Here is a 20890-nt window from a genome sequence, read left to right as displayed (position 1 = left end):
ACAACCCAAGCAGAATAATTGTCTAAATTGATAAAAGATGATAACTTAATTTATGTATTCACTAAAACATCCTCTAGTATTTAGAAGTTTGTCAGAGGCTGCAAAGTGAGACCACATATTGCACTGACACAGACACAGTGTAGCCAGAGGCATCCACTGATTTCCATGGCCTTTGTCTGGGGCAGTATATGAACACCCTATCTGCCCCTGCCATAGGAGTGAGATAGGCATCCTTGTCCAGTGCAGTGGGTCAGAGGGAGACGACTGGCCTTGTTCCAGCATCCCCACAGCATACAGGTCAGACAGGTATGGTCACGCCATTTCCCGCCTGGACAGACTGATAGTAGTAAAGGCGATTATTTCCCTTCGTCTGCCTTTCTACACGTATCTCTATCCGTCAGTACTGCTACACCCTGATGCTCTGATTCCATTCCTCTATTACATAGCTCGTATCAGCAGACATGCTGTAATATGGACAAGGCTAATACCTGTTATTCTATGGGGAGTGCTTATTGTGACTGTCGCGTCGTTGGGATTTCTCTGGGTTTTCAATTAGACGCTCTGAGGCTCTCTGCAGCTTGTTGCTATGTAATCTCTCAGAGAGGCAGATAGTCTGCGGGACACTGATCACAACACAATCCCAAGTCTAGTAGAGTGCAGTAGCTGTGTTCACATTCAAGTCCAGACCTCACTGGGCTACTATATGATATAGGCAGGGGTGGTCTTTAGCGTTAGGCAAGAAACTGCCTGGGACCACCAGCTTAAGCAAACCCAAACAGCTATATATTTATTATACTTAGATATGAAACATTGTATTTATTTATTTATTTATTAACATTTTACAAAAATACTAACCACATTCACCCATATCTCCCTTTTTCATTTCCTTAAAGAAACTTTTCCAAACCTGCTTTTAAAAACTATAATAGATTCTGAGTATCTCACATCATCAGGTAAGCTTTTGCCCCCAAACTTTGAAAGGATTTATACCCAAAAGTTCATATCTATGAACTTTAACTGAATTTTTATTATGCCAAGTATTATACTTAGGCAGGTCGCTCAAACATCTGTAAATAGTTTGGCTCCTGGCTATTTAGGTATTTACACACGTGACTTGCTGCACAATACTGAACCCTGTTAGCAGAACTGAACAACTTTAGTGATTTAAAATGTCCTAAATGGCTTAGAGATTCAACATATCATCTTATTTTATTCAGTCTGAACAGGCCTTCCAAGTGACATTAAGAAACATTTTTTTCTGTTTAAAAATTTTACACAGGTAATTTTCCAACTACAGAGTTACCAGATACTGTTTATTCTGATCTTGTAACCCACCTAAATAGGTTTCTGAGGTATTGTCTTTCATTGTAACTCTGTTATCCATTCCATTTAATCCAAAGAAATATTAACACTTAATACTAGAAATTAAGGTTAGATATTTTAGATTACACAAATTTAGATGTACTTATGTTAAAAAGAAATGACAAAAATATATGGCTCAGTAAGAATCCTCCATTCTGCCCTTGATCTGATTCACTGGTTGTTGTCCTCTTAAAACAAAATAGTTTTTTTAGCAACATCACATCACAAACATATATATTTCAGCTGCATCTATTGGTGTTAGAGGTCCTCCCTTATTTTCATGTATTTAAGAGATAAACGGGATGCTGCTGGCTTTGAGAAATGTTATCCTAAGCTATCTGCTTCTGAACAAGCATATTTCCAGATGTCAAACCCAATTTTCTTTGCTGCTGTCTCCCAGCCAGCTGTTGTTTTGTCCAGAGTGTGCAGAAATAGATTTTGTATCATCTAGCAAACTACAAAAAAATATCAGATAGGAGGGTAAATCCCAAGTTCTGTACTCTAGTCTTACAAACACAGACAAAAATTCTCACAGCCATGCTTACACACGCATGCAAACACAAAGTGGAGAGATAAGACTACACTGTCAGCTCAATGCTCTGTTGAAAAGAGAAAATGTGACACCTTGAGCTGACAAAGCCAGCAATCAATAGCTCTGAGTTTGATTATTTTCCAAGAGACCTGTGGAATGACACATTTGTCTGTGACCAGGTTGAGAACCAGTTTTTACTGTGGCATCTGGGACCAAAATCAACACTAAGGACTTTGTACGGTTCGTTCTAAGTAAGAAGAGGGTAAATATTAAGCTGCATCTTTGTGGCCTATTAGTGAGCTTCCATTACTCCATCATGAATTCTATTGTATATGAAATATTTGATTAAAAAAAACTTAGAACCTAAAAACATTTTCCAGTCATTGCACACACCCTTATTCAATTGCCAGTAGCGTTACATCGGGTGTTCCATCAGTGGGAGGCAGGTGTTGGATAACATCCCTGTCACAGAACTAGCAACTTACACTGGTTGATCGAGGGGAGCACATGGAAGGAGGTTGGGAACTGAGGGAATAGCGCAAACCTCCCACACCTAACTTGTATGCAGAGGTTATACAAGGAGGAATATAAAAAAAGCACTACTTAAAGCATCACTTACCTACAAGAATGTAAGCTGAATGTAAATTTTTTTTTCATCAAATCCCAATAGGATCAGAGGTTAGAGTCATACAACTCTGGAAATTCAGAGACACACAAAATGGAAAGCCATTGGACATGTTATGGAGGTCAACGGTGATCAAAGTCATTAGGTTAAGCTTTATCCACAAAACATTTTGCAGTATGTGCTGCTTTGGAGAGCGCAGCCGCTCTCCATTGAAAATAATGGAGTAAGTCGCTCGTGGCAATGCTGGTAGTGGAAAAAACAGCTTGTGAGGTGCACATCTCAGTTCCATGCTCATCAGAAACGTAAGGGGTCCTGATCAACTTGAAGTGGGCTGGGTGCGGCATGAGGAGCTGCTAGTCATAACTGAGGCATCAGGACCTGAAAGTGCATCTAAGCAGCCATGTCAACAGCACTGAGTGGGATACCTTGGCAAAAAAAGGAAAGCACTTTCTTCTGCCATGTATTGTCTTAGAATATCTGTCCTTGAACCTCTTTTGAAGAAAAACTTTTGATGAAACTAGTTCATTGGGTATTCATGAAATGCAGCTTGTCTGCCAATGGCGAGACACCCACAGGGCCATTATCACTTCGCATCACACACACACACAAAACAACATACAGACTCACTGGTAACTGTCATACACCAAGGGTTTGTGTTAATGCAAGCGAGTCAGTGTATGTGAGAAGCTGTTCGTTTAGATTTAGATGTGAGTGTAGTTTAAAGACAATAACTGAAACCTCATCATCAACATGATTTGCCTGTAGGCGTAATCCTTAAAAGTGACACTAATTTGTGTACATTTAGCAAAGTACACAAAATCTTAGCCTCGAGACTCCAAGCACTGGCTGCATGCCATATCACATTACTAGAATGTTCCAGCGCCCCCATGATGTTGTCACAAACTAGAGAAAACAGTTGTCACTGGCTTAGTCATGGCGATTACACTTGGAGAACTCCTGCTTCAGCTGTCCTCAAAAGCTCATTGCTCGGAGAAAGTCATTGTCATCCACTTGTCGCACGCCCGATTGAAATCATCAGATCAAATGCCTTATTTCTTCTGTTCTCTTGGGCAATCCCTCACATAATAACTACACATGTATGTTTTCCACTTTTGCGACTCAATACACTCAGTCTCTCCCATTTCTTGCCTCTCTATTTTTCTCTCCGTGTCTCTGAACTCACTCTTATGCTCTTTGTAAGTGGAGGAGAGAATTTCAATGAGGAAGCTGTTCTCAGTAAATGAGCCTTCATTGTTCATGACAGGAGAATTTAAATGTGTTTGTCAATAGATAATATGAAATTCGTTCACGTGTTTTTCTTTATGCTTTGGTAATGCTGAGATTGTTCAAAGTGGCAAATTATTTGGATTACTTTTATCTTGTAATTGTAGTAGCAACTATTGAGGCAATTGCTCACATACTAAGTTTGCACCACAAGGAAATAATAAGTGGTTGTGTGCATATACTTGAGTGTGTGCGAATTTGAGTGTGTACCACACACTAGACAAAATCATGGCATGGTTTCTCATTTTCCAGTCCAATACTGTTGGTAATGTGAGAGCATGGCTAATACCCCGGAGTCTCACATCATAGAATCAAACTCTGCCAGTTAGCACCACATGCACTCTGACACACACACACATTTACACACACCCACATTTGTCTTTCTATACTTGTGAGGACCCTTCCCTAGCCTGTAATCCTAATCTTAACCATCACAACTAACACACACACACCTCACACACACACACTCACAAACACACAAGCACACTCATGTTCTCTATGTGTGTACATAGGAATTCTGCATTGAAAAACCTACACATTAACACACACGAAACACATAAACACTGCCTCAAGTCATGAATATCAAATGCAAAAAGTTCAAATTTAAGCTTCAAATTAATTTGTCATTCCAACCATATCCATACTAGGAGTGGGCCTGTATGCAAATACGTTACTTGGCAAAGCACAAATAATGTTGTTTTTTTTTCTGAATATTTATTTCGCACAAATATTTTAAAAATTATTTGTTTTTCGGGAAGAAGGAAAAAACCATGTCAAATACCAGCGCGCAGGTTGGTTACATCGCTATCTCAGTCTCTCTCCTCTGCTCCGCTGTTACGTCTATCAGCAGGTCTCAACAAGGGGAGTCACATCCACCTACTACAGGACAAACATTTCCTTATTCAGACATCTCTCCCCGAGTTGGGGGTGTTCACCAGAGATAAAGCTGAGCTACTGACACACGCAAATTGCTCACAAGGGACTCTCCATAACCTGTTGTTCACTTTCTCCTTTTCACAAAGTTAGGTTGTAAAAAATAGGCAATAAATGAAAAGTGCAAAGCAAGAATCGCCTTTGAAGTTCTTCTCTACACATCACACTCTGTGCTGTCTTGTGTTATGGGTGCATAAATAGGTAGAGGTCTGTCTGCGCATTTGTGATGCACTTGGTTTTAGCTCAGTAGTCAGCACAGTCGTCTATGATCTGGGAGACTCGAGTTTGAAGTGTGGGGAATTCCCTCATAAAGTGGTTTATTCATAAACATTTTAACACTTTAATATCCTAAAATTAAAAGTGTAATAAAAACAAAAACTGGATTTTTACACCTAATTCCACTTTTATTCAAATACAAATAATGTTGCTGCCTCAACAAATATAGATACAAATACAAATACTGGGTTCTCTGCACTTCCCTAATCCATATAGAAATACACATACAGTAGAACAAAAATGTGTTTCTCAAGACCAGGGTGCAAAAATAAACCTACAATAAACATACCTAGAAACACACAAGAACAGTTAAAAACTCAATAAAAAGAAGTAGTTAAGTTAAGTGCAATTAAGTAAGTGAATTAAAACCCTAGGAAAGGCATGGTTTTATACCAAATAGATAAAGCCTAAATAGATAATATAAGTATGCCTTTATTTGTGCTGAATCTGTGTGTGTGTGTGTGTGTGTGTGTGTGTGTGTGTGTGTGTGTGTGTGTGTGTGTGTGTGTGTGTGTGTGTGTGTGCAGCAATTTTCACCCCCTGGGGGTCTAATCACAGTGTCCTGGCAGATCACTGGAGAACTTTCTATCAGCAATTAGAATATGATTATATTTTCTCCCTCAGTTGGGCCTGTGAGTCACTCTGTATAATTTCAGCCTGTCTCTCTGGTCAAGCTCAGCACACAGCGGAGCTGAGGTGGAGGGCTGTTCTGTGGAACCTGAAGCATTGAGTCAAAGCCTCTTTACCGGATGCATACAGAGAGTAGAACCAACAGCGTGCTGTTACTGTGCACTTGTACATTACAGGACACCACTCTTGAGCTTTGCAGGTGTGTGTTTATGCATCCATTCCACTCATTGCTTGGCCAGGTGAGTGTCTAGTCGCCCGGGTAAGGAGCGGCTGTTGGAGTAGATCGGCATTCTAGTCAGGCCACTGAAGCCGACAAACCAATTTAGAGGCACGATGCCCACACTGAGCGGGTCTGTGTCCCTGATGCATATTACCCCCCACAACTACCAATCATTATCAACATCGACCTCATGCCCTTCCCTCCCATCCAGGCAAAAAAAATGTTGCATATGTTGTGTCAGCTTATTTTCACTGCTGCATGACAAAAAATGACAATGGCATTTTTTTCTATATTCAATCTTAGTGTGACAGTGAGTGACACAGTGATACTGCTAATGAGTAACTTGGCCCAAGCATTTACTTCAGGATTATTAGAGTGATCAGGGTCATCTGCAAGGAAGCAGCGGAACTTGTTGATTTCTGTTTCATTATCTCAATGGTTCTGTAAGAGTTTTTGTCTGTTGCCTCAGTACTCTTTAAGTTTAAAGTAAGGCGTTAATACAGACTCTTGTGTGTGCATTTTTTTCATGTTTCATTTTATCATGTTGTGACCTTGAGTAATATGGGAATCAGACAATATTCACCGACACACTTTTCCTCATTTCCGCAATTAAATAGAATATTAAAGCTGGATATAATCAACAGCAATTTTCGTCCCCTTTATGTCCCTCTTTCTCTCCACCTTTTGGCCTCAATCCAGGCTTATTACCCAAGGGCTCTGCTCTCTCAGCTGGCCTGCCTCCTCTCCTCTATACCCCCTCTGTGCTCTTTGTTCTGTAGCTTCCCTCCTCTCCATTCCAAGCTAGGTACAGGGCAATAATAGAGCAGCCAGTGGGGAGTGGGGAACACAGGCATGGGTTAATCTGTTGACCCTAGCCGTTGTGCACTGTAGACTTACCATCTGAACGTATTTCTCCAGAGTCTAGACCTCAGCTATTACTATAAACTATCTGAAGAGAGTGATTCTTAATCCCTCAAAGTGCAGCCGAAGGTTCATAGTGTGCCACACTTACAAAAATTAATGTAAAAAAACGTGAATTCAGGGAGCATGCTTTTTGGATTTAGTTTTTTATACTTTAACATTGTCACACCTACAGGGATATGATTCAAATTTTCATATTTAAGTCAATTTTTACTGTCCCATGACAGGTAATTGGATGTGCAGTCAGAGTTTAAAGACCATATGAACAAATATTAACATGATTTATTAGCAAGATAATAACAAAAGGGGAAACCTTACAAAATGTTAGATAATTTAAAAATTGATTTAGAAAAATTAAATATGTCAAGTTTAAACTATTGTAAACTATTTAAAAGATCAACTTTGACCATATCATGGTCAAAAGGGGCATGAATGTTAAAGGACCAGTATGTAAGCTTTAGTGGCATCTAGCGGTGAGGTTGAAAATTGCAACCAAATGAATACCTCTCCCCTCACGCTCCCCTTCCAAGCATGTAGGAGAACCTTACGGTGGCTACGAAGCTCGCGAAAAATGCAAAACACCCTCTCTAGAGCCAGTGTATGGTTTGTCTATTCTGGGCTTCTGTAGAAACATTCTAGTGCTATGTGGCGGCCTCCGTAGAAGGGGACCCACTCACTATGTAGATATAAAGGGTTCATTCTAAGGTTACGAAAACACAGCGATTCTTATTTTCGTGGTATTATACACAAATTAAAACATACTTATGAATTTTATATTCCATTTCTGCCAGGTTTGTTCCACTAGATGCCACTAAATCTTAGATAGTGGTCCCTTAAATTCACATCAGAAATAGCCTCACTTTTCAGGAGAGAAGCAAAATAATGTTTTGGTCAGGAGTTGACCAAAGTGGTTAATGTTATTAGGACCAAGCCAGTGACCTAAAATGCTTGTAAAATTTTCTTAAAAATTTTGTAACTGACTGAGTGAACCAAAATCAAAATGGGACTTTGTCTCTAAATTGTGAAGCAAATGGTGTTAATTATATTTATTTATTTCCATTTTAAACTAGTAAAAAAAATATTACTGGTATCAATGGTCAAAATGTAAAAAAATAAAATAAAAATCTCCCAAAGCCACAAAAAAACGTTGTCATATATTGACCAACAGACAGGAGTAATAGTGATACAAGAAGTAATGTAATCATTTGGGGCAACAGTTTGTAGTGTGGGCTACAACATATCAGTGTGTTCCACTATATGCAGTGTCTGTTTTTGGTAAGACATGATATTTTACAATTTTATGATACTTTACTCTGTAAATATTACAGGAATTCTGTTAACTGTGCTATATATTCACTCACTATATCTTGTTATAGATTCTAACCTGCTAACCTGGTATTTGTGGCGTATATATTGTCATATATTATCACATGTTTTTCTACTTTATCATAGACAGGGAATGATTTCACTGAGCATATTTGCTCTTTTTTCGCCCTGAGATTACCCTGTTTAATATACACTATGTGGCAGATAGAAGAGTTCCTGTGCTGTCAGCTGGTAAGAACTGACTGCATTAACAAGGCATAAGTGAATTAGTTCCAGGAGGACTTGACGGTCAGAGTCATCTCATTCAGCTCTGCCTGCTCCATTGTTTGCTGAAGATTAGTCCGATAGCATTCACATGTATGAACTGCCACTATCTACAGATTGCATAGGGGCCTCTCCAGGTCTCATACAACACACTTAGCTGGCACAAAGAATCACAATGAAATTGTGAAGGCATTCAGTGTTCCTGAATGAGAAATGATTCATCTTGCTTGACCGAGGTATTGAGTAGGGTGGATGGGTGGATGGTGGATGGGAGACATTAACAGTGGAGAGGTCTCGGCGATGGGGTGTTTTTTCGTTTGTCTCCATCTGCTGGGTGTAATTAACAGAAAACAATCACAAGATGCCCAACAGAAAGAGACTGTAAGAGTGTCCAAGAAAAGTGTCAGAGGTGAGAAAGTTAACAAGAAGGGGTGTAAACTGTAAAGGAAGAGAATAAGAAAATATGAGAAGAGGACTCAAGTGGGTCTCAGTCTAATATTTTAACCTGTGTAATTGAAGTGTATAGGGAACACCAAGCACACTTGAAGTTGTTAATGAGAACAGTGCAGCGTTCATAATTTGAAAGGCTTCTCTTTGAAGGAGTGCATAGACTATAACAAAGTTAATGCAATTCATCAGCCCATGTGAAGCGATGTACTTCATGAGAATTTGGTAGGGTGCTACAATAGCCAATCAATTTTCTATGCATTCTTATTGTCTTAAAGATCCCCTCTAGACATGTTTTAAGATGTGTATAAAATACTCTACTTTGAATAATAATTTGTGTCTAATATGTTTTTTCCGCTAAAAAAAAGTTATCTTGTTAAAAAAAAATGTCTTGTTAAAATCTCCTCCTCTCTCATTAAACCTTCTAGAATCTATAAATATGCAAATATTGTTCATTCCTGAAGTTTAACTGCTGGACACAAGATGTCTTCTACTTCACTGTAAAGTCCATTCTCAGTGTTTGTGCACTGGAGGCTTCAAGTTTTCACATCACATGTGTTTAAGTTGAATATTGAACCAGGATTGGTTGATGTCAAACTGCATTTTCAGTAAGCACAGAGAACCTTACTACTTTCAGCAGATGAAAGTGAAAATAGTCTTCAAGTGTCAAACTCTGTACATACATCATTCTGCACAGTGAGGCTCAAACGTCCAAGTGAAGCAACAATAAACAAAACACATTTTTGAGTGGAGGAAGTTTAAAACTATTTCAGAATTTGGGGTGAGATTATTTTTCTCAACAGAAGATTAGTTTATTTAATATAATTAAATAAACATGCTGTATATTCAATATTAAAAAGGACACATACATTAGAATCAAGTCATCTCGTCTCATTGATCACATTTCAAATGGACATCTGCATTCGTCCTGATCTGTGTTTTGACTTTACAAGGATTGCAAACATGTTGCTAGGTAAGCTAGAGCAGGTCAGCATACTTTAGTGCAAACGTTTTGTAAGATATCACTTTTAATTAAATTGGTCAGTGTATATAAATTACTGAAGGAGGGAAATTAATTTAGAAGAATTGTGATATTTGATTAGTATCTAATTATGGGATTAAATGCCTTGATTAAATAGCTCTGTGGAGGTTTCTTGAGAACAAATAAGTTATTTTTACACTTAGTTTTTCATACCTAAACGCACTGTGTGTACTCTAGAGACCTAACAAATGTGTTGAATGCAAAAAACAATGAACCCCATGTTCTACATCCATGTTTGTTTTTTATCATTTGTCTTTTTCTTCACTGCCTTTGTTGGCACAGTGGTATGCTTTGTTACTCTCAACGGCCACCAACTTTCAATCAGCAGAATAGCGTGAAACCATCAGTGGGAATGTGAATCATGTTGCCCATTGTGCTTGTGCACAGGAATGCATATGCACAATACAAACAAAATGGGGACCCACTCATAAAAACTGCTCCATAGTGCTACTAGTGGTCAAAAACTCTGCAGGGTCCTTTTTAGGTGTGAAAATGACATGTGTGCAGACCTTGGTGCTTTTTTCATGTCAAAATTTACAGAATAGGAACATTTTGCCAAGCTCTCATCAAAATTACTGACGCTGTTGTCATGAAATGAATTACAGTTGAACTGTAATTTATGTAGGATACAACATGACTTTGGTGAATGTGAATTGCAGTAAACCTGGCGTACATCCAATAAAGAAGTGAAGTGGAGAAGCTGACGAAGAAATAGGAGCAGAGGAAGGGGAGTCCGACAGTGACAGATGAAACAACGGGATGCAGGGGAGGCAGCGTGTGGACAGGTTTGAAGTGGTGGGTCAGCCTAAGGCAGGTAGAGAGACAGAAGACAGCACAGCAAAAGCCGTATCCATATTGCATGAAATAGAGACATGCACATAGCTCATCCACCACCTTCCCTTCCAGAGGCTCCTCGCTGCATCCCAGGGGTTATGTTGAATTATCCACAACGCCAGTTTCGTTTGTCGCTCTGACTTTCTTATCTCTCTCTCTCTCTCTCTCTCAATCCATCCATCCAGGGAACACCAACAGCGTTTTTGCCCTGGACTACATCAGCGGTGCCCTGACAGTGAATGGCCAGCTGGACAGAGAAAACCCACTCTACTCAGCAGGATTCACTCTTACTGTCAAGGTAAACTGCTGAATGGGAGGAGGTTTGGGAACGGAGGGACTGTTGCATCCTAGAGAAGGGATTCAAAGTCTGTTTAGTCTAGCCGGTGGGTCAGGGAGAGCTTTGACATGATAAAGCAATGCATTGTCTGGTTTTAATAAAGCCTCAAAAGACCTGCTAAGTGCAGTACTTCACTTCAGCTTGTACTGCACATGTTGTGATTTAATGGTCTTTAAAGTTTATGCGCATGGCGATAATTAGGAAAGATTTCAAGGTCAATACTTCACTTGACACTGATTAAAAGCAAAATCCCATAGTAGCAGTTACGTCTATAGATGCTGCACATATGTGACCAAACAAATACTTTATTATGCTTGGCAGTGAAGACATCTGTGTTTGTGATTCTATGATAATGTCCCTTTCAGAGCTTTGTTTGCAGTGAACAGCCAGCAGCCAGAGAGTGTTGGGGGTGCGGAGGAGGACAAGATAAAGGAATAGGATTTAGAGTCCTCTTCGATGCTAAAGGCTCCTTTGTTCCTCCTTCTCTTTCTTTTTTCCTCTGTTTGAAGCAGGTGGAGTCTCTGAATCCCTCTGTCCCTCTACTGAGCCTAAAGTCTATCTCACTTAGCTTTTTAGCATGTCAGTCCTGCCCACTCACCCACCAACCCCATCCCCCCCAACCACCTACAGCCTTCCCACCTTGTCCACTCCGCCACTTGCTTTTTTGTCATCATTTCTAACTATCGTAAGAAATGTGTACAATCGTACACCAGGAGGTTCCCACAGGGTGTGATAGGGTGCATGAAATTGATTTCCAAGTGCTACTGAAAGTGGAAGGATTTGCGATCAAAGACCTCGTTTATTCTGTGTAACTGCAATGTTACATTGTGGATTTTTATGGCATGTCAAGTCAAATCCTTTGCACCTGTTCTGCACAACAACTGGCCTTCAAGAGCACTTAATGGCCTCGCTAGCACTCATTTATTTGCTCATTTAGCTGCAATTATTGCTCATAAAAAGCAGATTGCATGAGGTTTTTATATGAGCGAGCATTGAGATGCAATTCTAAGGTTTAATACAAAAAGGGATTCTTGCTAACATATTCCAGCCTCAGTCTATCTTTTTAATTGAAATCAATAATTACAAAAAAAAGAAAAGTAGAATAAGTGAAAGTGCTGAAAATGAAAAAATGTCGCCCAAAAAATGTATTTATAAGATATGGATTTTTTCCCCTTACATTTTCTCTGCCTCTCTCTGCTTGTGCTTTCTTAGGTGGTGCTACTATTGATTGCGGTGTGCCATAGTAATACAACTAATTTCTCAACTTCAGGCAGCTTAGATAGTGCTGAGCGTATGGAGGTGGAGGTCAAATGATTCAGTGGCATTGGGACTAGAGAGGCTAAACTACCTTGATTACCCAGAGACCAGCAAGTTGTTCCTGCCTCTTCTCCTATTGCTTGTGACACTCCTCTATCAATAAAAGACCACGACTGCCCATTCCTATCTTTCTCTCCCATTTTTTCATTTCAGAGGCCTCACATCTTCGATACTCAGGCAGCCAGAAACAGAGTGTGTAATTGTGTCTTCTCAATGGGACTCTTTTCTGCTAAATCTCATTGTGTGTACGTGTGTATGTGTGTGTATGTGTGGATGCACATGTTCTGGCCCTCTCTTGGCCTCACTTTGAGCCTATTTCTATGATTGCTTTGAGTCCGTCTGTCCACCTTTTGATCCAATAAATGAACAGCTGTAAATACCTGGCTGAGATTGCGTGCTGACCGCCTCCATCTAAAATGACATTTTCAGTGCAATTGAATGCATCTCATGTCTCTCTCTCTCCCTCTCTGTCTCTCTATCTCTCTCTCTCACTTCTCTCTGTGGCTCTCTATAAGGCCACAGAGTTAAAAGATGATCGCAGTCCATCAGATGCCACAGTGATGACCACCTTCACCATTCTGCTAATTGACAAGAATGACAATGCCCCGAAGTTCAACAGTTCCGAGTACCGGGTCCGCATCACCGAACTGGCCCAGGTGGGCTTTGCCCTGCCCCTCTTCATCCAGGCTGAAGATAAAGATGAGGTGGGTGGATCACTTGGCTTGCACAGTCACAAATAGTCACAACATTCTTGATATTAAACTGATATCCAGCAAAGGCAACTATCACGTCCTGCTTCTTTTACCACTGAATGTACAAATAAAGACCAATTATTGAACAATTTGGCAGTTGAAGGGACTAACAACTGGCTGTGACAAGAGACATCAATAAAGTAGTGATCAGTAAAAGCAGTAAAGGCATCAGTAAAGTTCACTCTTGAAAGACATTTTTTTACTTTCAGTGTGATCAAACACAAAGACAGCTGAGACAGCTACATGTTTGTTTTAAGTAGTGTGTGGATGGTTAAGATTTATCTTGCTTGTAAATGCAGCAGCCAAAAACAACATCAGCCTTGATAAACCTACTTGTATGGCAGCAGTGCTTTTTGTGTGTGTGTGTGTGTGTGTGTGTATGTGTGTGTGTGCGCGGTATGGGGGGTGGAAAGGGTCACAGAGGACAAGACGCACCTACATACACTTGTGTGATTATTTCCTAAAAGTGTTCACGTGCAGTCACAGGATGCGCACACAGATGTATGTATACATGCACGCCTGTGTGTTAGGAGTCACATGTGTGCATGCATGTGCATCTACACGGCTTAGTTGTACTGATCACACACAGATGCACACACATACACACATGTGGGACTTTTGGTAAATAATCACACGAGCGTATGTATGTGCGTTTTGTCCTCTGTGACCCTTTCCACACCCCATAGATATACGTGTGTGTGTGTGTGTGTGTGTGTGTGCTTGCTTCCCTGGGGCAAAAAGCCCCTGTAACGTAAATCATCAATTTTAAGGCGAAGACTTAGTTTAAGGTTGAGGTAAGGTTAGAGTTACGGTTAGGCTAAGACTCCAGGAAATTAATGTAAGTCAATGTAATGTTCTCTGAAGTGATGGAAACATGACTGTATGCATAAGTGTGTGTGTGTGTGTGTGTGGACTGTCAGCTGTGTCCAACAATATGCTTTAGTGCACTTTAGTGTGTTCGCCACTTCTAGTGATGGGCAAAGCTGTGTACTGAATCATTAGAAGATTTGTTCCTAAGTTCGTTCACCAAATTATCTATTGCTTGACCAGAGCTCTGACTGCGTGCTCCCACTCACTGAACTGAAACCCGGCTGAATGTTCAGTTCATTTCGCTAACTAGTGAACTGAGAACGGTCGTTCGTGAATGATAAGCCAGTGAGCTGAGAATTTAGTTGGATAGGATACTGTTTGCAAAGTGAAAGCTACTAAAACAAAGTCCTACCCTGTTATGTACAGCACATATATTTTCATCTAATTATTAAATAAAATATTTGATACTACTTCCTACTTCGAGTCCTCAAGACATGAGAGGGAGGGAGAGGAAGAGGGGCGGGCTTGAGCGACTCAGCGGCTGTCTATCACTCAGGGCTCACGTTCACTGTTTATGTCCAGCGAACGAATCACTGAACATGCACTGTTCCCTGAGACCAGTGTTGTTGAATCATTGCAGCTAAATGTTAGCAACCGGAATCAGCTGTGTGTTTGCTGTCTTGAACACACCCCATTCCTCTTGCAAACAAATGACTTGAATTGCTCACTCAGTGAGTGAATGTGTCCCTGCGAACGAATCACATTCGCTTGCAACTGACTGAGAGCTCAACTCATTCTTTTGAACGAATCGTTCGCGAACGACACAACACTAGCCACTTCCCATTAGCTTTATCTAGCAACCTACTGTTGTGACACACAATCGTACACACTCAGACACCAACGCACACACACACACACACACACACAGCTCAAACACTTTTTCACTTAGGCTTGCTCTTCCACTATGTCTCTTTCTCTCTCACATGTGCACATGCTCGCTCACAAAGCCTGAGACCAGCGCATTGGACTCGACTACAATTTAATTTGCTCTGGAAGAGATGGGATAGAGCATCAAATTATACCTAACGAGGAAAATCAATCACCTAGGGTGCAGATAAGCCGAAAGCTAGTCAACTCTGATTGATTCAGGCACAGCCGCCGCCAGGGTGGAATTTGACAGATAACTGCAAGTCAAGTGGATAGAGAAAAAGGTGGAGAGTAAAGAGAGACACAAAGAGGAGAGCAGAGGAGAGGAGAGGAGAGTAGAGGAGAGGAGAGGAGAGAGAAGAAAAATGTATGAGCTGAAAGTAGCTTGCAATGGAGCAAAACCAAAAGTCTGAATAATTGGTGGAGCAGGAAGAGACAGAGAAGGCAGGAGAGAAAGAAAATCACCTGAAGGAGCGATAGCAAGAGTATTTAGCAGCAGGTCTATTTATTCATTCCAGGGATGGTGTGTTTGCTTCTGTCTGTGTTGCAATGGTGAGGCAATGAGGGGAGTACCATGAGCGCATTGCTGCATGGAGGTGGGGTGACAGCCCAGACCCCTGGCATGTGATAAGAGGTCCCTGTGTAGGTCAGCATTCAGCACCCAACATCTTTTCCACTACCAAAAGCTGCACTCAGTCTGGGGAGGCACCCAACTGCTAAGATTGCTCACCACAAATGGGGGAATAGCTATGGCAATTCTGAGATGGATTAAACCAGATTCACCATAGATGCTGCATTAGAAAGAAGCAATAAATGTTAAATGCGCATTTGTGTGCTGGAAACAGAAAATGCCTGCACTCTACCAATTTTGCATTGTAACACCGCTCCAATAGTGTCATATACACCCAGTTCAAGGAATAAAATCAAGAAATGTTTTTGTCAAGCAGTTTTGTATTGCTGTTTTGATCCTTTAAACCTGCATGTCAGTGCCGATACGCACACTCATTCACACTCCGCTACACATGTGCTGTAATCTCACTTTTTCCAAGTGTAAGGGATTATAGGCAGACGTTTTATTTCTTAGACTATGACACAAGTGGTAGTTACCTCTCTCTCCATCTGTCGCTCTTTTCATATCCTCTTCTGCTCTGCTAGCATCTATAAAACTTTTGCTGCTGGAACTTGTCACTAAACTTTGTGGCTGTCACGTCTGACAGGGTGCTTTTTATTTGGGGCTTCTAAAGGCAGAAGCAAATGGACGGGCAATTACGTTTATGGGCAGTTTGAGGTGACATCCCTGCATATTGGATGGTCTTTTAAATAGGAGTCATCAGCCACAATGGTTCTCCCAGAGATGAAAACAAAAACAAGGGGGCTATTTCAACCGCCAGCATAATGCCAATTGACCACCGCACCCATCTTCCTCTGTCTGCCACAATGGCTCTGTGATTGGCTGCCCTGCAGCTTTATTTATGAAGACAGGAGGGCTCTAGTGATGTTTTCTCAGCTCAAGACAGCCACAGGCTTCTCAGGTCTGTGATGTCATTTTGACTCTGACTTGGTTTATATTTACCCATCATGCCTTTGTACTTGGGGATTTATCTGAGATAAAGAACTAACAGAAAGATGAGGATTGGAGGTGCTCTTTTCAGAGGTTATACAGAATTTCATGTTGGATCCAAAGTTTTTACATATCTTAAGTATCAGACAGTACTAACCTTGCCATTCAGACTCACCCAAATACACCACATAGTATTTCTAAATCACACTCCGTGCTCATATAATCTAACAGTGTGTTGGCAGAATCTGGTGAGCTAGAAACCAAACCCAGACGTGTGTCTGTGTTTAGATAGATAGTCATGGTTGTCATCAGGGATCACATCATCTCTCCATTTCCTCTCATAATACACAAACTATGATGATTAAAGCACATGGTTTCAACCTCATTCAGTGGTAGGGTAATCATCACAGTTGGACATACTGTATACAGCTCTGTGGACAGTGCATTGAGATTTGCTCCATGTTGCACTCAAATGGCTATTTACATAATGTGAAACAGTGCAGTGCAGGTTCTATGTGGCAGAGATAATGTAGAATTCAGATGAAGAGGCAAGATGAACGCGCAGTTATGGACTATGATTTGATTCTTATGTCTGTTTTGCGGTCTAACCTTGTCATATCCATTTTACCACACATTTTGATTGTTTTGCTCACTGGATTTTCTCTTCTGCTTTTCCTGCAAAGCGCAGCACTCCAGGTCAAATGAGTAGTGGACATGAAACAATTTTCTTGTTTTAGGTCAACATCCTCACTACCTTTATGTGCCTTTTTTTACCAGCAAATTATTTCACACAGCAAGTGGAATAGGGTCTTAATATATGTTTCTGTTTACCCAAACACTGTTCATAATGTTTTGAATGTATGGTCAGCGATGATGGGAATATGTGTGTGTATAGTGCTTATAAAGTCGAGGTGCCACTTTGTAAAAGGCTCTAACCTCTGACACTAAGTCTAAATAACAAACAGACAGTTGTGAAAAGAAGAAGAAAATAGATTACAGGTAGAGTGCCAGGTGACGCTATGGGAAGATAGTGAACGATGAGGGGAATGTTTGCAAAAAGATGAAGAAATAGAAAAGAAACATCTCACACTCGACTGTCAGAGAGTTGTGAGAGTTGAATGGAGCTGGCTCCCCGCTGATGTTGCTTGTGTAACCTCATGACCAGCATCAGGATTGAGAATATTTACTATCAACTGTTTTTAAAACATAAAAAACACATCTGACACATGGAGATCCTGCTCTGAAAATCCACTGAGTCATTCAAGTATTAGTACATTACAACTATCTTGCCTGTGAGCATCAGTAAGGTATTTCCTGGCGACACACACATGAATGTCATGATCACTTCTATCATAATACAAAACAAAAGTACAAAATGCAGTAGTGTTATTTTACACTGAAACCTAAATGTGTGCATGTAAAACTCTGTTAAAATATATCTTACTATGGTTCCAACATTGTTTTGCTCTATCATATGACTTGTGCATACTGCCACACTATGATCAGGACATAGTCTGACCTTTGACCTGTTTACTATTGTTTGCTTGTGAAATATGTGATTCTTATTCTACTGTCTCTACTGTCACATTCAGTGTAAATAATTCTGAGTACAACAATCATCTAAACACTTAAAAAAAAGTTCATGTTTTGGTGGAAATCAGGGGTTTAGTGAAGTGTCAGCTCCGCCTTTCTGTGTATTGAAGTGTTTGTACCACTGTTATGAATTAGTTGAAGTTTTATCAAATAGTTAATCATAAAAACTCCATAGATATATAGTAGCATAGTATTTATCATCTACATTCATCACTGGGAGGTTAGACAGAGTATATATCATTACTGGCCTTTGCTCCCTCTCAACAACCGCTTTCTTCTCTGTTTTTCTGTACCCGTCTCTCTCTTATCCTTCCTGCGGCAGGGGGTGAACAGCATGTTCCAGGTGTTTCTGACAGGAAACAATTCGGAGTACTTCACCATCTCCCCCACAGCAGTACAGGGGCGTGCCGACATCAGGATGAGGGTGGCCCTGCCACTGGATTACGAATACATTCGCAGCTACAGTTTCTCTGTGAGTTTTAAACTTATTATGAGTATGCTTAAAGTGTGCACATGGATATATACATGTGAGAGTGCACGGTGGGATGGACTCCAGTCCCTTCAACTCTGCAAAGAATTAAGGGGTAGGAGATGAATTAACAAGTAATCAAATAATATACAAAGTTCAGCAGGAGGGGATAAAATAGCCATCATCCCCTCCACAAGACACCTAACTTTTATAAAAAAAGATGCATAAATAGTGCTCGTCTTGCGGAAGTGATTGTCCAGTCATTGCGTCTATCAAACAAATCAGCTTTGTAAAGAGATACAAAGTAGAATAAGATAAGGCAATTTTCTTTTGATGACAAAACACTGAGTACTTGCACACAAAACAGCTATTTTGTCCTTATGTGAGGCTGCCCTTGACTGAACTCTGGAACAATACTGATTTCTAAGCAACAACACTGAATGTAGCTTCATTATGTTTCTTATAACTTGTTTTTATTTGTTTGGACACAAGGCTTAGTCATACTGGGACTATATCACTTTCTCAACACTGCAGACTTGTGTGAACAGTGAAATTGGTATTTTGTCACCTCAATTTACCCCTGAGTCATTTACAGAACAAAAGGGTGACTTGCTCCGTGTCTAATCCAAGATATCCAATTCTTAAACAAACCAGCTCTTTGAGACAGTATCTTCTTTGGCACTAAGGAAATTATAATAATCACTATAAGAAAGCCACCTAAAAAATAGAAATGTTTTTTATAAATACGCCATTGTTAGACATGTAATGTTTCTGCTTTTACTGACTTGTAATAAATTAATAAAATATGAATAATAATATTGTATAAAAATGTAAGGCTACATTTAAATATTTGGTGTAAATATAATCCTTGTTGTCTCTCCTCAGCTCTATGCCAACGAGTCCATGTCTGACCATGTGGGATTTGCCCGTGTCTTTATTGAGCTAATCAATGAGAATGACAACCGGCCCATCTTCAACAAACCTCTGTACAACATCAGCCTTCCTGAAAACACACCCAGTGGTACCTCACTGATTCGTATTCTGGTGAGTGTCTTAAGAAAGCACTGTGCAGTGTTCACACAGCTGAGAATATGATACCATACTCACGGAGTGGATCCTTGTGATCCTGAAGAGAAATTTAACAGGGATCCAAATAGATTATAATAAAACCTGACTTGTACTAGTATTTTTTATTGAGATGGTTTTATTGGGAATGAAATCATGGCGTGTTTGTTTGCCCCGTGTGGCCCAGTACTCTCTTGAGACTTCAACATGTGAGTTGTGATTTATGGTGACTCGAGCAAGGCTGCCTCGGACAAAAGCACAAATACACACAAATGAAAAACTCAATCACCGCTTAGGTTACTGTTATCTAATGCATCTGTTAGATCTTAAAGATAATCCAGGACTTACCTTTGGCTTGGTCTTAAATCCAGAAAAGCAAAATTAAATATCAACTGCCAATACAGTAGTGAGTTCCAATAAAATAATGGTTATGCCACTGGACAATAGTAGAGAAAGCCAGTCACAGAAAAGTGGAATATATATGGAATAAATATGGAAGTTAGTCAAATTAGTTAGTGTATGTGTTATGATACCAAATCATATTTTTCTTATCCATCTGACCTGGAAAAAGACTGTTGTTCTCTGTCTGCAACCTGTGAAAATAAAGGTTAAATTAAGCACAACACAGCACAACTCAAACTAAATGACTTGGATAGAGAGTCATTTTGGCAGGATAAAAGATTCAGGTGATTACCTCCAACTCACTGCTTTTACAGTATGACAGACATAAAGTTTCCTATTATACATATAAACTTACTTCCTTGTTGCAATGAAACAATTTTCATCTTATCTTAATATTATAGATTATAGATTAATTAAAGATGCCAATAATGACAGGACCACATCCAGTAAAACTAATCTAATTAGGACAAGGCAAGATTTTTTTTTTTTAAATAATGTGGTGTGATTCATTCCCACCAGGTCTGTTAGTATTCAGTTTTTCACAGTTGAAGTGTCCTTGAGGCCACTCTACCGAGTCCCACCACGCAGCTGAGCTCACCCTCAGACACTGAGCATGTCCTGAGCAGCCACTAGTTTAACCAGATCGGAAAAAATCTACAGCCATCTCCCCATAACTCTCTATTATTATTCATTACCAGTCATTCCTGTGACAGAACATCCACAATCCTCTAGATACAAGTGCAAAAAGCGCAGTGAGAAAATCAATACTGTTTATAGACTGGGTGCTCATGAAATGGAGATTGCAGGGCATTCTAATACCCGATAAGTCTGGCTGATGTTGGCCCCGTGCTGGAGCGTACGGCCTGCCATGGAATCTTGATTGCTGGCTGTGGAGAGTGAATGGGCTGTAAATAGAATGAGATGTGACGGCTCTCAGTGAGGACTGCACTGGCATGGATGG

General features: G+C 40.2%; 1 protein-coding gene across 8 annotated transcripts in view; it reads left to right on the top strand.

Annotated features, from left to right (window-relative positions):
* The window catches only part of cdh23 (cadherin-related 23), a 186198-nt gene that overhangs the window by 98278 nt on the left and 67030 nt on the right, over nucleotides 1-20890 (top strand). For all 8 annotated transcript variants that reach the window (XM_067609599.1, XM_067609602.1, XM_067609598.1 and 5 more), the window contains 4 exons: nucleotides 10882-10994; nucleotides 12866-13054; nucleotides 18316-18465; nucleotides 19348-19506. In XM_067609599.1, the coding sequence (XP_067465700.1) occupies nucleotides 10882-10994; nucleotides 12866-13054; nucleotides 18316-18465; nucleotides 19348-19506 (611 nt within the window). The remainder of the gene's footprint in view (nucleotides 1-10881; nucleotides 10995-12865; nucleotides 13055-18315; nucleotides 18466-19347; nucleotides 19507-20890) is intronic.

This window comes from Thunnus thynnus, chromosome 14 (assembly GCF_963924715.1).
Source record: "Thunnus thynnus chromosome 14, fThuThy2.1, whole genome shotgun sequence".
Classification (NCBI taxonomy): Eukaryota; Metazoa; Chordata; class Actinopteri; order Scombriformes; family Scombridae; genus Thunnus; species Thunnus thynnus.
Note: the sequence above shows the minus strand (reverse complement) of the source record. Positions and strands in the feature narration are given on the sequence as shown.